This window comes from Pan troglodytes, chromosome 2 (assembly GCF_028858775.2).
Source record: "Pan troglodytes isolate AG18354 chromosome 2, NHGRI_mPanTro3-v2.0_pri, whole genome shotgun sequence".
In the NCBI taxonomy this organism is placed as follows: Eukaryota; Metazoa; Chordata; class Mammalia; order Primates; family Hominidae; genus Pan; species Pan troglodytes.
This window is the reverse complement of record NC_086015.1, coordinates 127,829,673-127,847,831: the sequence shown is the minus strand read 5'-3', so window position 1 is coordinate 127,847,831 and position 18,159 is coordinate 127,829,673. Positions and strand designations below refer to the sequence as shown.

Below are 18,159 nucleotides of genomic sequence, written 5' to 3'. Positions count from 1 at the left end.
TACTTCTGCTTCTATGAGGAAGTGAGTTCTGAATCTCAAAGGACTACCTCACATCTAGTCAATTACCAGTACAATCCTATACAAATGAAGAGGATTGAAGGATCGTACTTCAATCCTGCAATTGAGGATTGTAGGATAAAGTAAATCAGCAAGCTGCAATTTATAACATGTCACTTCGTACCTGAAAGGAAATGTTTAGGGAATATTCATCCTCCAATTATTTTTTTAGCCTCCCATAGTGAAGCCATGTTAGGCATTATGGCATAAATGAAAAACCTGAGGGTAGGGCTCCTAATGCAGAATTATACTGAAAAGTAAGAGGTAGAGAAAGACCTTTGGAGGACTCTCCTGGTAGGCAGAGGAGCCTGAACTTTTTGGCATTTTGGCTCCTGGCAGCAGAAAGTGCAGGGGACTTCCATCCTGCAGACAATCTGTTGAACAGGCTGGGCCAGCACCAGGGGTTGGCAGGCCGCTATCAGAGTTGGACTAAGCTCAGCCTGCTGTCCAGAGTGCTCCTTGGAGTCATTCTGCTCCAGCCGAGGACATCAGAATCTTATTAGTTGGCAAAGCACCCACAGGACAAAATCTGTCTCTGATTACTACCACTCCTCCTAGAGAGTGGGGCATTTGGGGCCAGAGGTGACAGGGAGAGTGGGAAGGTGGGTATGTGTAACTATAATGGGGTTAATGCTCTTCAGATTCAGCTAGACTGGCTAACAAGCCAAGTCAGATGGGAGAATAAAGTGCCTGTCTCAAAGGCTTTCAGACTTGGGAGGGTGTAGAACACAGTGGTAAAGTGAGACCTTGGGAAATGGACAGGCGTGGGTTCAAATTTAGGCCCACTGCTTGTCAGCTATGTGGCTTTGAGCATATTACCTAATCTTTTTAAGACTCAGTGTCTTTATCTGTAAGATGAGGAAAATATTATTGCTATTAGCATAAAGCAACCCAGAACCTGGCCCATGGTAAAGCTCAATAAATGTTAGGTATTTTTGTGAGTTGGTGACACACTTAACACAAGTTGACATTATCAAACTTGCCCAGCATCCTCAGGCTGTTGATGGTAATTGCCTTCAGAGCCCAAGTTTTATCCACGGTTCTCCACCACCTTCCGCAGCATGGGGAAGCTGTTCCTGAGGCCAAGTAGGTGGTAACAGCAGAAATCATCAGGAGGCCTTCAGGGAGAGGACTCCTCATGAACAAGCCAAGGGTGCCATGGGCCACTGTCCCTCTCCTCTAGAGCATCTGCTTCTGAGGCTCACGGGGGAAGCCTTGGACTTGGTTTCACAAGCAGAGAGGTATTTCCTTACAGCTTCTCCAGACCCTCAGCCCCAGCCAGGGAAGAAAGTGCACAGGAAAAGGAACACAGGTGTCCTGTACAGCCAGGTACAGAAGAACCTAGACTGGTTATTGGAGCCTGGGGCAGAAGTACCCAGGACCAATACTTTTTAAAAGCCATTCTCACCATTTTTAAGTGTACAGTTCAGTGGCATTAAGTCCATTCATATTGTCATGCAACCATCATCACCATCCATCTCCAGAACATTTTTCATCTTGCAAAACTGAAACTCTGTACCCAACAGGCACTAATTCCCCATTCCCTCCAGCCCCTGGCAATCATCATTCTTTCTACATCTAAAAAGTTGACTACTCAAGGTATTTCATTTAAATGGAATCATATAGTATTTGTCCTTTTGTGTCTGGCTTGTTTCACTTATCCTAATGTCCTCAAGGTTCATTCATGTTGTGGCATGTGTTAGAATTTCCTAACTTTCTAAGGCTGAAGAGTATCCCATTGTATGTATATATTCAATTCACCTGTTGCTGGACACTGGGGTTGCTTTCACCTTTTGACTATTGTGAATAATGCTGCTATGAGCATGGGTGTACAAATTTCTGCTTGTGTCCTTGCTTTCAATTCCTTTGGATATATACTCAGATGTTGGATTGCTAGATGATATGATAATCTTATTTTTACTTTTTTGAGGAATCCCATACTGTTTTTCACGGCAGCTGTACCATTTTGCATTCCCACCAGCAGCGTACAAGGGTTCCAATTTCTCCACATCCTCATAACACTTGTTATTTTCTGTGTGTGCACATTTTAAACAATAGCCATCCTTTGCAGTGACATGTTATTGTTGTTTTGATTATCATTTTCCTAGCAATAATTAGTGATGTTGAATATCTTTTCATGTACTTATTGGTCACTTGTATATCTTCTTTGGAGAAATTTCTGTTTAAGTCCTTTGTCCATTTTTAAATTTAGTTTTTGGTTGTTGTTGTTGAGTTGCAGGAGTTCTTTATATAATCTGGACATTAACCCTCAACCTTTCTAATACATCTTTAAGTATCTCCTAAGCTTGACACCCTGGGGGTGCTGAGTCCACAAAGCAGTGGTTCTCAACCCTAAGGGAACATCAGAATCACTAAGTTTGTTCTTCTTCTTTTTTTTTCCCCCTGAGATAGAGTCTCACTCTTTTGCCCAGGCTGGAGTGCAGTGGCGTGAACACAGCTTACTATAGCCCTGAACCCTCAGGCTCAAGCAATCCTCCCATCTCAGCCTCCTGAATAGCTGGGACTACAGGTGCATGCCACTATGCCCGGCTAATTTTTTTCTTTTTTCTTTTTTTCACAAAAGAACTTAAAAATATACTGATGTCCAGGTCCTTGGCAGCTGGATTAATTGTTCTGGGGTGGGTATGATGTCCAGGTCCTTGGCAGCTGGATTAATTGTTCTGGGGTGGGTATGAGGCATCAGTATTTTTAGAAACCTCCTCCAGGTGGTTTCTAAGGTGCATCCAGAGTTGGAAACCACTGCTACAAAGGCTTGCCTCTTGGGAGGTGCTGCCCTCCACCACCTGCTGCTGTGAAAGTGAGAGGGGCCTGTGGAAAGGCAGGACTAGGGCTGGAGGGCCCAATCCCAGTGAGAAGCCCTAAGATGTCAGAGTGGCAGTAAAGTAGCAGGAAAGGCAGCCCCACCCCAATTCTGACACACAGCCCCACTCTTTTTCACCAACCGCATCATGAATGACACCAAGACTTATCAGGAGGAAATAACCAACCACTGCTCCCACAGAAGGCAGAGGAGGGAAGGGCAGAGAGGAGCCCTAGCACTACCCAGAAGCTCAACAGGTGCTGGGAGCCCTGGTCTGCTCCAGCTTGGCCACAGACTCCCTGTGGCTTCAGGGAGGTCACCTTGCTTTCCTGAGCCTGAGTGTTCTCTTGGAAGAGAGGAGACTGGGCTAGTGCAGTGGTTCTCAACCCTGACTGCACCTTAGATTCACCTATGGAACACTTAAAAATACTGACCCTCAGGCCCCATCCAGAGATTCTGATTCCATTTGTTCTAGGTGGGGTCTGGGCATTGTCATTTGGAAAAGCTCCCAGATGATTCTCATGTGCAGCCAGCGTTGGGAACCCTGTGCTAGTGGATCATCAAGAACCATCCTGTGGTTCTTTTGTCCCCATTTCTGGGGTGATAGTCATGGCCTGAGCACTCACAAGGTGCTTAGCCCTCACACATAGTCCCTGCTTCACACAGCCTGCGAGAGTGCTGACTTGGTGCTCTCTGCAAATGCTAAGAGGACCAGTTCTCTTATGGGAATTGAAAAAGGAATTGATTCCAACCTCCTGACACCAGATGAGACCATTCTGTCCTATTCCACAACCCCCAGAGGAACATTTTATTCTCAATCTAGTTGTGCATAACTTATAAGGTAAAGCACCCACTGGAGACAAATTACTGCTGAGAGAAGAAAAGGCGGTTTGCCAAGCAGGCAGCCAGCTGGAATAAGAGAAGGAATAGCTTATTGGGTCTTAGCTAAGGCCAACACTCTGGGCAGACCCCAGAGAGACAGGGAAAGGGTTTTGAGGCTGGGCTATGTGCATAACTGCACACACTTTCAAATGGGGTCTAGTTAAGGGCATAAGGAGTGCTCCATGGAGAATGCAGACTTAGGTCCTTTTTTTTTTTTTTTTTTGAGACAGGGTTTCACTCTGTAACCCAGGCTGGAGCACAGTGGTATGATCATGGCTCACTGCAGCCTCAGCCTCCCAGGGTCAGGTGATCCTCCCACCTCAGCCTCCCGAGTAGCTGGGACTATATAGGTGCACACCACCCCACCTGGCTAATTTTTAAATTTTTTTTGTAGAGACAGGGTTTCGCCATGTTGCCCAGGCTGGTCTCGAACTCCTGAGCCTGAGCAATCCACCTGCTTCAGCCTCCCAAAGTGCTGGGATTACAGGAGTGAGCCACTGCGCCTGGCCGACTTAGGTCCTTGACTATTGGGAGTCGGGGACCTCTGTATTCAGAGCTCACATGGGTGAGAAGATAGTAAGACCTCACAGGATGCCATTTGAAGGCTCAGCATAACTGGCCTAAGCTTGGGGAAACAGGAACCAACCTGGAAATAAAAAGCCAAAGAAATGGGTGATAGGCACTGCTGGTATCTTTAAGAAGCTATGCTGGTTGGCAGAGTTAGCTGGAAAGTTCTATGACAGCCTCACTCCCAGCTTTGTCTCTTGCCTCTATTTTCCATTCCTGGTCTTCATCTCCTATTTTTAGTTAAATCTCCACTAATCTGTCCTATAGTCGAGAGAACCCCCAGTCCTGTGCAATTCTTACCCTGAATGCTTCCACCTCCCACTTCGGGATCACAGATTGACTCTGACACTGCTCTCTGACTTTCCACCTTGGGTTGCTCCTGCAAAGTTGCACATGTGGCAGCCCCAGCAGGGAGGGAGTGCACATTTTACCCAGCCTCAGGCTAGGAGGCCAGGTCTAGGTCAGGAAGTCTCATCTTCCCTTGAAGCTGAGTCCCTCCTGATGAAAACGACCCACACCTGGGGATCCAAGGAACGTTAGCCTTTTGCGGCAAATGAATTGCTGTGCTTGATTTTGTCTCTGCAGATGGGTCTCTCAACTGGACTTGTGGGAGTGTGTAGTTATTTTGCTGGATAATCTATGGCAAATGATATAATAGCAAAAACTTATCATGACAACTAAGGTGCATTGAATGCCAGGCACTGCTGTGTTTTGTCTCCGTTACCTAATTTTACCCTCACAATCTACCTTCTGTGTAGACTTGGCTAGACTTCAAGCGGAACCAGATTCCTGAGTTTCCTTGATTTTCCTCTTGTGCCTGCAATTTCAAATTCCCACACAACTTCCTGACACAGTCCCTCCTTAGTCCTCAGAGGACAGGGGGGAAAGCAGGCAATGATTAAATTGGGAGTGGAGGGCACGAGGAGAATTAGGACGTCGGTTTTAGCTGACATTTTTCTCCTGGTGGAAAAAACCCTGGAAGGCTGGATGCAGCACAAACAATGCAGCCTGCTGCTGCCATCTAGTGGAGGAAAGGAAGTCAGGCTTTGGAGGTAGACCAGATGGCACTCCAGACACCAGAGTGTTTTAAATATGCTCTGAGTTCACAGTTAACCATCAGGAAGCTTGCAGCAGGTCTCCATGCTGACCCTCGTCCCCATCTTCCTCTCCTAGAAATATCTAGCACAGGTCTGCATAGAAGGCATGCCTGCTGCTGATTATCTGGCCAGTTACAAAAATAAGCCCAGAACTAAGGCCTGGCTTTGGCTTCCTCAGTGTAAAATGCTTGGCTGCAAGGCCTCTGCCACTTGGACTTCACAAGTCAGTGGATCTCAAACTCAAATGTGCATCAGAGCCACCTGGAAGGCTTGTTAAAACACAGACTGTTGGGACCCACCGGCTCTGGAGGAGTGGGGGTTCTGATCATTTGCGTTTCTTTCTTTTTTAAAATTAAACTTAAAAACACTTTTTGAGGCAGGACCTTGCTCTGTCACCCAGTCTGGAGTGCAGTGGTGCAAGCATGGTTTACTGTAATCTTGTCTTCCCAGGCTCAAATGATCCTCCTGCCCCAGCCCCCCACTGAGTAGCTGGAACTATGGGTGTGTGCCACCATGCCTGGCTAAAATTTTTTATTTTTGTAGAGATGGGGGTCTCACTATGTTGCCCAGTCTGGTCTCAAACTCCTAGCCTCAAGCCAGCCTCCCAAAGTGTTGGGATTACAGGTGTGAGCCACTGTACCTGGCTTTTAACTTTGATTTTTTATTTTTAGAGGTGCGGTCTTTCTCTGTCAGCCAAGTTGGAGCGCAGCAATGCAATCATAGCTCACTGCAGCCTCAAACTCCTGGGCTCAAGTGATCCTCCTGCCTCACCATGCCCTGAGTAGTTGGAACTACAAGTGAACACCACCTTGCCCAGCTAATTTTTTTAATTTTTTTTTTTTTGAGACAGAGTCTCACTCTGTTGCCCAGGCTGGAGTGCAGTGGCACAGTCTTGGCTCGCTGCAGCCTCATGGCAACCTCAGCCTCTCGGGTTCAAGTGATTCTCCTGCCTCAGCCTCCCAAGTAGCTGGGACTACAGGTATGTGCCGCCTTGCATTTTTAAATTTTTGTAGAGACAGGGTCTCACTAAGTTGCCCAGGCTGGCACCTGCATTTCTAACAGGTTCCCAGGGCATGCTGATATTACTAATCCAGAGACCACCCCTAAAGAAACACTGTCATGAGGAGTTTAGTCTCCCTGGCATGAGAAAAAGTGAGTAAACAGGCATGTGAAGAGAACACAGAGCTTACATACAATAAAAGCCAAGGCTAGAATACTTTATCTGTTGAAGGCACATAAAGGAGTCATGGACCTCAAAGCCTGGCTGGGCTGAGGGGAGCATCAGATCTGACTCAGCTGTGGCTCCTGCCTGGGTGTGCCTGGTGTCTCCAGGTCAGCATGTGAGTAGTTGGTGGGGGGTCAGAGAGCCAGAAGTTGCTGTGGAGGGGAAGTGGGTCAGTGGAGAAAGGATAAGTCTAAACCATATTTGGCCAAAGGTAGAAGAGGACTTTCCCGAATGTAGTGTGATATGATGGGAAAACTGGAAGAGATCTTAGAGGTTACTTAATTCAACCTTCACTTCCAAGACGAAACTGACTCAGGAAGGCTAAATGACTTTCCCAAAGTCACACATAGTTACTCGGGAGCTCTTCCTCTCCAAGTTCCCAACCCATTCTCTTCACAATCAGGTCCCAAAGAAACCCCACAGGGTAAAAATGGGTCTGTGAGACAGGTCACTTCCATGGTGGTCTTCAGCTAGAGTCAGGCCAGCGCTCGTGGCCTCCTTGGTCTGTGCCTCCCACCCGCTCTGTTCTCCTACCTTTCACCAAGGGGAAGAAGCAGTCCATCTCCACGCTGCTTCGGGAGTGTGAGATGCACAGGGCGCTGCTGGGGACCAGACCCTCCAAGGGCGGGCTCCGTTCGGTGGTACGGACCAGACACCAACCAGGCCGCTCGCTGGGCCGCTCCAGCAGCTCTACCGTCTGCCCCACCTGGATGGTCAGCTCACTGCTGTGGCCCGCACTGAAGTCCTGGAGGACCACTGTCAGCTCACATCCACCAGAGAGCTTTGGAGGGTGGTGGTGGAGGGAGTAGAACAGGAGGGCATGGAGGAAGGGGGGAGAAATATGGGAGAGGGTTGGTGAGAGGGGACGAAGGATGTGTGAGAGCAGAGGTAAGGAGGAAGAGAAGGGGAATAAAGAGGAAAAATGGTGTTTAGGGCAGAGAGATGGCAGAAGATGAAAAGGAGAGTTGAGAACAGGAAAGAAAACAAGAAAAAAATGTAATTAGCACAGTGCTATTCAATCACTCAGGCTTTCTAGCTGTAGCCACAGTCTGAAGCCTGCCCAGAACCAGGGCTTTGATTCTAATTCCTCTTACTTCGTTAGAGCTCATTATTCCTTTGCCAAGCTTCAGCTAATTGTGCCGTTAAACCCCTTCCCTGTATGCCCCTTTACTCCTTCCAAGGGTTCTACCCTGTGCCCTGTCCCTGCCCTGACTACCACCCTCAGACTCCTATTGTATGGGCATCTATTCTAACTCACCCCTCCCATTAGATTCTCACTAGATGATAGGGAATAATGGAAGAGACAGCCTTCCTTCCTTCTAACCCCTGCAACACCTCCCATCCCCACCCCTTACTGGAGCCATCAGCCTAAAATCGAGGCTACGAGGACTACAAAAAGAATGGGGCTTCAATTCAAAGGCAGAAGTAAAGCAATGTCTGTCTGGGAGGGGAATAGCCTCAAAGGCTCAGGCACTGGGGACCAGGAGGAAGAATCAGAAGGGAAGACGGGCCACTTCTTACTTAGGAGCATACGCCCAGCCCTCATGCTCCATGCTGGCTTGTCTCCACACTGGCATCTTCCTAATTCACTGATCCTGGGGCAGAAGCAATAAAAGGGGTTGACAGGAACAACCCCTACTGGCTGAATGCTGAGACTTCTCACTTTTTCACCTTGGGGATTTGGCCCCACTTCCCCCCTTTCTTCTGGCTTCATATTTCCATGAGAATCCATTCGGTTATTAGTTTGTCTCATAGAACTAAGTACAGTCTCCCTCTTGGAAGAGCAGCTGCACTTAGAGGCAGAGTGACAGGTAGGGAACGGAAGGAATGAGGAGGCTGAGGCCCAGCTTGGTAGCCTGTTATCCTCTAAAGTTCACCCCAAAAGCAGTTTGGAGGCAAAGTCCTTGCACCACCTCCAGGAATTCGACTTCAGTCTGTGCATCTCTGATTTAAGCCTTCAGGGCCCAAATTTTCTGCACCAGTGGCCATATTAGTGCACTTGTCCAAATATGTTGTGTAGCCATTTCACACACATTCTGGGAAGCTTCTGCCCAGTGGCATACACAGTGAACGCCACAGTGAGTAGATAATTAACAGTCCTACCAGGACCAAAAGCTCAGCATTCAGGACTGTTAGAGATTTACACTAAAGGGACTTCAATATCAGAGGGGGCTTGAAACAGTTAAAATAATGCATCAGACTGATGTTGGCAATATGCATCACCACCAGTTACACGGCAGGGAGTCTGTGCTAACCACGTCCCCATAGGACTGCCATTGGGATCAGATCAGGAAATCTGCAGGACAGAAGGTAGAAGGTAGAAGGTGGAAGGAGACAGAAGAAAATATTTTTCCATTTAACTCTCCTGGTCCCATTAAATGCAGTCTTCACTCCCCCACTCTCCTGGTGCTATCCTCCTTAAAAACATCACAGAGAGAAGGATTTTGTGGGATGGAAACACCTCAAATCTCTAGAGTACTTTTACAGTTAGCAAAATACCTTTGCATTAATTATCTACTTGGTCCTCACAATAACCAGGTGGTACTATCATCTCCATCTCATACATCAGGAAATTCAAGCTCAGAAATGTCAATATCAGTGGTTGGGCATTGAGTATACATAAAAATCATGTGGAGAGCTAATAAAATGGAGATTCCCTAGCAGTTCCTTCTCTTGCTCCACCCCTCAATCACACATCATGATTCAGTAGGCCTGGGTTAGGGCCTGGGAATGCCTTCCACTGCCCCCAGACAGGGTCTCATTCTGAAACCCAGGCTGGAATGCAGTGGTACAATCTTGGCTCACTGCAGTTTCTACCTCTCTGGCTCAAGTGATGCTCCCACCTCAGCATGCTGAGTAGCTGGGACCACAGGTGTGTACCACCACACCCAGCTAATTTTTATTTTTATTTTTGTAGCGACATGGTCCCACTATGTTTTTCTTGAACTCCTGGGCTCAACTGATCCTCCCGCTTCAGTCTCCCAAAGTGCTGGGATTCAGATTCCAAAGTGCTCTGTAAGAAATACACTTCATATTTTGACCAGGGAACACTACATGTGAATAGATTTATCACTGAAACACAAGCTCCACTCTGACATTCTATTTTATGTTTTTCTCTATTGCTGTTGACATCCCACTAATTTGATTCCACCTCGCTAATGGACTCTGTAGAATGCCGGCCTAGATGACTGAAATTCTTTCTAACTGAGAGACTCTCTATCACTGAGCTTCTGCACCTCAGTAGAGCTGCTCCTCTGCGACCACGCCAGGGGCTCAGGGTTGCTTCTTGAGGCCAAGCTCACACATAGCTGGGGATGCAACTTGCAGCCCTTTCAGGGCAACATGGTTGAGTCCAGGGATGAGTGTAGTCCTTTTGCAGACTGTTAGAGCAGAAGGGGCCTGAAGCTCTAGTCGCAAACAGCCCAGCATGGCACCCAGATACAAGACCCACTTCCTTCTAGGGTGGGTTACAATCAGACCCATGGGCTGGACGGGAGAGGATAAAAATCAGGCTTGTGTCTCTCTACAATTCAAGACACAGTTCCTGGCGAGAAGCCTAGATACGCCACTAGATGGCAGTGTTTGCCTCCTGTAGGCTGCCTAGTCCAGCCAAAGGAAGAGGTGGAAACAAGATCAATGGGCAATTTCTTCCATGCTCACACGTTGTAGACAACCGGGCTCAAGCTTTAGATACAGCCCAAAAGCCATTATGGTTCAAATACATGATGAATATCCTGGTTCACTTCACCTCAATGGCTTGATCAAAAAGATATACTACACCAGGTCCCAACCCTGGCAAGAAGCGAATTCCAAAGAATGGCCAACAAGGGAGGGTGCTGGGGAAATGGTTTGAGGGGTCAGGCAGAGCTGCTCCTGCAACAGTCCCTCCCATTCTCTCCTCCAGGGATGCTGTAGGGTAAGATTCTAAGACCAAAGTTATTCCTACTCAGGGAGATGCTGGGAGCTGAGTAGGCAGCACAGAATCTCGGCATGCATTCAGGTTATGTTTTTGATTCTTCTCTGATCTTGTACCCCTGCTTCTGGAATCTTCTGTCATCTTACTCCCCTCACTGTATGCTCCCACTCCAGCAGCGAGTCCCCGTCTGGCCTTTCATGCCTAAGTCTTGGCCCCCTTCCCAGGAGCTCTCAGATATTTTCTCTGCCTAATTCCCTAGAACCCTGCCTAAGGCCTGCTAAGCCTTCTTGATGCTAATTGTCTGCCTGGCTTCCCTCCAAGTGCCTGCTGCTGAGTCACCATCCAACTCCTTGTCCTTACTTTCCCAGTCTCTCTCCTTTCTGGGTCCTGGCCATTCCCAGTGGGGCCTGTTCCCCTGCTGACCAATCCCTGGGTGGACACGGCCTCCTTCACCCCCCGCAATGCTTCCCAGAGGGGCAGAAGGAGCTCCTCCTGTCCTCACTTTCCTCCAGCTCCACAGTGATAGCTGTGCTGGCTTCTTTCCAGCATGGACTGCTACATACATAAGGGACATTTCGTAACCACTCTTTGTAACTCCATCTGCATTTTCAAAGTTCTCACATTCACCAGAAATGATCATTTTCATTTAGGTCTATTTTTACATGATTAATATTTGGGGATTAACTGAACCTCCTTCTTGTATAAACTGTGTGAGCTAGATTGTCCCTTTGAGCTTCCTCATGTTATGGAAAAGACACAGTTATTCTGTGATGGTTTCCCAATGGCATCCAGAGAGTGAGGACAGGACCCCTGAAGAATTCTCCTGTTGTCATTTCAGAGCTTCCATTTGTGCACCTCTTTGTCTCTGCTCCATTCTCCAAGGCAGCATAGCCTCGTTTAGGGCATGGGCTCTGCAGCTCCTCACCAACTGTGTGACCAGGAGCAAGTTACTTCACCTCTTTGTCTCAATTTCTTCATCTGTCAAATGGGGATAATGACAGTATCTACTTCACAGCTTGTTGTGAAGATTAAATGAGATAATATTAAAGCACCTAGGATAGTGCCTTAAGCAGAGAGAGCTAAATGATTGTCTAAAAAATAAGTTCTGGGCTGGGCGCAGTGGCTCGTGACTGTAATCCCAGCATTTCGGGAGGCCGAGGGGGGTGGATCACTTGAGGTCAGGAGCTCCAGACCAGCCTGGCCAACATGTTGAAACCCTGTTTCTAATAAAAATACAAAAAATTAGCCAGGTGTGGTGGTGCACACCTGTATTCCCAGCTACTCAGGAGGCTGAGGCAGGAGAATTGCACAAACCTGGGAAGCAGAGGTTGCAGTGAGCCGAGATCATGCCATTGCACTCCAGCCTGGGAGACACAGTGAGACTCCCTCTCAAAGAAAAAAAAAAAATTCTGGCGGTATTAGTGAATTATTATTTAAATTTGGGAGGAAAGGAGTACAGAATAAAATTTTAAACATCAATTTTGATAGCATGTTGTTTGGTAACAGACTGTATCAACTGTATATATGCATATACATTATTATGTAAGTGAATCCTTTTTTTTAAAGTAATCTTCATGGAGTTTTGCCCTAACTAGAAGAACTGACCCTGAGGCTCACTAGGGAAGGTGACTCAGACCGCCCTCAAATCAGCACATACTTTTCCTGTTATGATAAAAACAAAGACATGGTGGGACCGAGGAATCCCTTATGCAAAATGAGGATTCACTCTTGCCTCTTCATTCCGCATTGCTTTCCAGGAAGCTTCCATGTGAAGAAGCCCCCTTACCCCAGAATCTGATACCTGCCCTCAATACTTGCCAACTGAGCCTTCTAACTGTGAATACTGACTTCTGACACTGCCTTGCAGAGCACTTGGATCTGATACTCTTGACAGAGGGGGAGCTGTGCCCAAGAGCGCCCATCAGATAAGTCCGACCTCCTCTTCCTCCCCTGGCTGCCTGCCCTGCAACTTCTTCCATCTGATCATCTGATTCCTCCACAACTCTTAGCCAGCCTTAGGCACCAAGTTCACATGAATTAACATCTACATATGAACAGCATCACAGGAGGCCAGAGCTGGCTGGCAAAAAAATGTAAAGCTGGAGCATATCTACTTGTCACAGTTTCAAGGGCACCGTGAAGTCCTGCCAACTCCTGTGCAAAAACTGTCTTTCTCTCCTCCCCTCAACACTCCCTGCACCTGCTGCTAATGCCTGGAATTCCTCCATCAGAAAGTGATTTCATTTAATTAGGTAATGTCCCTTACCATGAAACACCTCAAACCAGACTATGATTCCCTTCCAAATGCAAAAAGATGAGATGCACCACACAAGTGACATGCAGCTGTACTTTAAGCATGAAAATGCTCATAATAGCATTTTTTCAAATGAAGAAAATTTTACAACAATAACATCACCACCCCCCTGCCCCAATACTAAAATATAAAAATCTACCCAGTGGGAAGTGGATGAGGGTTAAAAAGCTACCTATTGGGTACTATGCTCACTATCTGGGTGACGGGATCATTTGTACCCAAAACCTCAGCATCACACAATATACCTAGGTGACAAAACTGCATGTGTAACCCTTGAATCTAACATGGAAGTTGAAATTATTTAAAAAACCTAACAGGAAGGGAATGGTTAAGTAATTATGATATATCTACTAAGTGAGTAATTAATTATGCAGCCATTAGATTATTTATAAAGCTTTGTAATAGCTTAAATACTTATATAAAGTAAAAAATTTTTTAAGAGGACAAGATGTACAGTTGTATATATAACTGTGTGAACATCATCAACAACTTAGCAACCCTATTCATAGGAAACAGAAGGAAAATTCGTTGAAATGTTAACACTGGTATTGTTGGGTGGTGCACTCTGGGTAATTTTCCCTCTGGCTTTCTGATCTCCAGTATTGCCCAGTGTTTCTCACATAAGTGCTGCTTTATAATGAAAGTAATGATAACATCAACAATAACAATCTCTAAAACAAATCAACAAAGGTAATGGGGAAAAATGCAAATATTTCAAGGAGGTGTAACGCTTTGAGGGGAAAAATTGGGGAGCGGATAGACAGTTTCCAATTTTGCTCTAGGGCCACTATAGAAGCTTCAGGAAAGCCCCAAATTGCTGATGATGCTTTAGTATAGCTGCTTCAAATCCTTCCTCTACTAAACTTCTGTCCTCGCCCTACTATAAAACTCTGAAGGCTTCTCCAGAAACTAGGTTCCTTTAAAAGAGCTTAGTGCTGTGCGTTTATCTTGAATTGATTATAATTTTTTTTTAGCAAATGTGTAAAACAATGTCTGGGCATTTAGGAACATTGTCGTGGAGCTCTGGGATTTCATCAGTTTGTATGTTGGAAGCCGATGGAGCTGCCAGGTCCAATTAAGAGGCTAAAGCTTACAATTTACTTTATCTTTGCTTGCTGGAACTGTGGCTTCTACTAACTGCAACTGAAGGAGCTGTTTGGTTTAGTTGTTTCCCATGGTGTGTAAATGAGCACCATGGTCCCCTGGTCTTGCAGGTCTTGTGAATTGCATAGTAATTAATAGTGGGAAGAATGCAGGAGTGGGAATCAGGAGGCCTTGGTGCTGGTGCAGGTTTTACCCATGTATGACACTCAGCAAGCCCCTTCCCTTCTTCATACCTAAATTTCCTCATTTTTAAGATGAGGAAATTGGACTCCAGGGCTGCTTCCAGTTTTAATATTTGATAAATAGAGTAGTTTCTATATTGAATCTCTAACACACAGTGCTATTGAATTTTCTTGAGCACTTATCATTAATGTGTTGCCTTGTTTACATAAATTATGTGTTACTCTTATCCTATGTAAGATACAGAAGAGCAGAGCATTCTGTCTTGCTCATGGTCCTATCTCCCGAGTTTAGAGCAATGCCTGGCACACAGCAGGTGATAAATATCTGTTGAATGCGCGAGTGAATAAATTCCATGAATTATTTCCTGATATATAACTGAGATGCCTAGTTACAATGTCTGAGAGGTCTCTCCCATTGGCTGCCCACCTATTCCTATTAGTATCTTACAGATAACTGTTAATTTTTTTTCTCAGCCCCTTTCAACCAAATTTATCTTGCCCTTTAATCATGTGACTATATCTCCATGAATTCCTAAACCTGACAAAAACAACATAAGGTGTTAGTGGGGGGAGACACAAATCCACAAGAACAAAGAGAATGGGAGGTAGTAAACAAGATAACTTTATTTATTTATTTATTTATTTATTTTGGGACAGAGTCTCGCTCTGTCACCCAGGCTGGAGTGCAGTGGTGCGATCTCCGCTCACTGCAAGCTCCGCCTTCCGGGTGCACGCCATTCTCCTGACCTCGTGATCCGCCCGCCTCGGACTCGCAAAGTGCTGGGATTACAGGCGTGAGCCACTGCGCCGGGCTGAGAACTTTTTTTTTCTTTAATGATAGAAAGCAGATGCAAGAATGATACTGACTTGGTAGAATGAGAAGATGAGATTCAAGTTCCTGCCAGTTATCTCTGCTCAACCCTCAGACAGGCCCAGGGAGTGGAAGCACCAGACGGCACTGAGGATGGACCTACAGGTGGGGCTAAAACAGGAAGATGGGACCCCTAGATCCCTCTTCTATCCTATGCGCACTTTCCTGAAAAATGAAATTCAGTGAAGGCTTAAATGTAGAATGGAGAGATGGCTAGTATCCTTGTCCCTCTTGGATCCCAGAATGCTAGCAGCCACATATAAACATGTTAGGGAGATTTTAGAATCATTCATGGGAGAAACCAAAAGATGTACAGATACTCAAATACTGACATTTAGAGATCCCTCTCTGCTCCCAAAACCTCCAGTGCCCTGCCAGATCACTTCACAGTGAGAACTTTAAGTCAACAAGTTCCTTCCTTTACACAGAATATTGAGTCAGCCTTTGTGCCTCAGTCATAAATGTGAATATTCAGCTATAGATTACCAGACTTTTCAGAAAAACCTCTCTAACAGAGACCAAAATAAATAAACAGAAAAAGGACCAGGAACTCAGAGGAAACAAAATGCAAGCAGGACAATAAAACATCAGTAACACTATAAAATCTTCAGAAAGATAAGAGAGGATATTGTATCCATGAAAAAAGAACAAGCTGTTACATAAAGGGAAAAAGTTGTAGAGTGAGAAAGAGCTCTCAGAAGTTAAAAATGTTATGGCCGAAATGAGACATTTCATAGATGAGTTGCAAGATAATGTCAAGGAAATTTTCCAGAAAATGGAACAACAACCCTGAAAAAGGAGAATGTAATCTGAGGGCCTTTTGGTCAAGTTGTGCTGCTGGCTTCCTTTGAGCATGTAGCCTACTAAAAACCCCAACTTAATTCACAGGGGCTTCTCAAACCTCCACCTCCCAGGTCAAGTGATTCTCCTGCCTCTGCCTCCCAAGTAGCTGGAATTACAGGCGCATGCCACCAAACCTGGCTAATTTTAGTATTTTTAGTGGAGATGGGGTTTCGCCATGTTACCCAGGCTGGTCTCGAACTCCTGGGCTGAAGTGATCCTCCCACCCTGGCCTCCCAAAGTGCTGGAGTTACAGGCGTAAGCCACGGTGCCTGGCCTCTGCCTGTTCTTTATCTCTGTACTCCCTGCCTAGGCTTCAGAGAACATCGAACTAGACACTGACTCAAGTTTGGGTGAGAAGGGCAGAGCCATACTCTCCTCAGGGAAAGAAGAGGCAGTAGTAGCAACTGGTATTTATTCTCCCTTCTATCTTCATCTCATTGCCCCTGGGGAACCCACACAAGTTGTCAATAGAGATGCGGCTGGGAGGATTAACCCACTGGCAACTTTGCCTCTGCAACACTGACCCTCAGCCTGGAGGTAACTGTCCAACTGTCCTGTCTACAGGGAGGCATCTCCTGGCTCCTTTGTGCTTAACTGAGGCTGTCTATACTGCTGTTTTGATTGTGCTTGCACAGGAAGGCATTTCCTGCAACACACCCTATAGCTTTGGAAGGAGGAAAGAGCTCATAGACATGATTCTGAAAATCCCAAGGCTACCTATAGAAGAGGGAGGAGAGGTGGCTGGGTGAAACCTGAGATCAAAAAGAGCAACTCATGGTTAGAGAGAGAGAAGAAGTTATGGGCTTCTCTGAAAGCCCCAGGCATTCCTGCAAATTGTCTACTGTATGGACTGTGCAACACTGGAAAATTGAGAGACGATTTTCACAGAAGTGCAAAATGTCATCAAACCTCAATTATTCAGATGTGGGTAACCATTTCCCTTTCTGTGGATTACTGGGTCTGGAGTTAGACTGCTTAGGTTTGAATCTGTCTCAATCGCTACTATCTGTATCATCTGGAGCAAGTTAATTAGTCTCTCTTTGGCTCATTTTCCTTATCTGTAAAGTAGGAATCATATTAATTCCTGTCATATAGAGTTATTGGAAGGATTACATTAACACAGGTAAACCCTGATATGCATTACATGCTTAATAGATGTTATATATTGTTTATCCAGTAATCATAACTTGGCATGCACTCGAGATGTGTTTTCTTGCACTGATATCTTGTGTCGAGGGAGTAGAAATCCATTTCCAGGGCTGGGCGCGGTGGCTCACGCCTGTAATCCTAGCACGTCAGGAGGCCGAGGTAGGCAGATCACCTGAGGTCAGGAGTTCGAGACCAGCCTGGTCAACATGGTGAAACCCTGTCTCTACCAAAAATACAAAAATTAGCCGGGCATGGTGGCGGGCACCTGCAATCCCAGCTACTCGGGAGGCTGAGGTGGGAGAATCACTTGAACCTGGGAGGCGGAGGTTGCAGTGAGCAGAGATTGCACCACTGCACTCCAGTCTGGGCGACAAGAGTGAAACTCCATCTCAAAAAACAAACAAACAAAAATAAATCAATTTCCAAAGCACCCTTAATGACATATATTGAGATAATCTGGCAGACTAGAAAGAAAAAAATAGTAAACTATTCCCAAACCCAGGGTTCAAAGATTTAGTACCCTAAATTTAGGCTATAATTTCCCTTTGTAGGGCCACGGATGTGACTTTCTGCTCTTCCTATACTGGGCATCCTAGAGAAACAACAGATTGGAATCAGACTGGGAAGAGAATTCTTGGAACTGGTTGCCAAATCAGGGTAGATAATACATGTTTATTTACACTGTGGTTGTAGGGTGGAGGTCAAGGTATCCAGTCACACATAGAAACCTGGCAAACTAATTCCTGGAAAGAGGCCAAGCTCTCCTCTGGTTGACCAGGAAACTCTGGTTGGTCTAATTATTGTTAGGTAATCTGGGGACAGGCAGCCTGTCTGCCAGGACTGGAGATGGGAAGAGGGCACATGCGGAGCACCTGAGAGGGGAACAACCTGCCTCTGTAAGGGGTCCGGCTGGGAGCGGGGTGCCTTACAAATTCATGTTCAGAAGAAACAGCACATTCTAAATGCTTTGATTCAGAAAGTAAATACTCCTGGTCACTGTCTCTCAGGCCAGAAGAAATGTCAGCAGACATCTTGTTAATTTTTCATCCTCAGGCAGACTAAGATAATAATTAACATCTGTATGGCCCTTTATAGTTTATAAACTCTTTCATAGACATCATCTGACCCTCA

The 18,159-nt window shown here is 45.9% G+C and overlaps 1 protein-coding gene across 19 annotated transcripts in view; it reads right to left on the bottom strand.

Moving 5' to 3' along the window:
• Positions 1 to 18,159, bottom strand: part of KALRN (kalirin RhoGEF kinase) — a 690,517-nt gene that overhangs the window by 157,824 nt on the left and 514,534 nt on the right. For all 19 annotated transcript variants that reach the window (XM_016941792.4, XM_016941780.4, XM_016941788.4 and 16 more), the window contains exon 34: positions 7,184 to 7,430. In XM_016941792.4, coding sequence (XP_016797281.2) covers positions 7,184 to 7,430 — 247 coding nt within the window. The remainder of the gene's footprint in view (positions 1 to 7,183; positions 7,431 to 18,159) is intronic.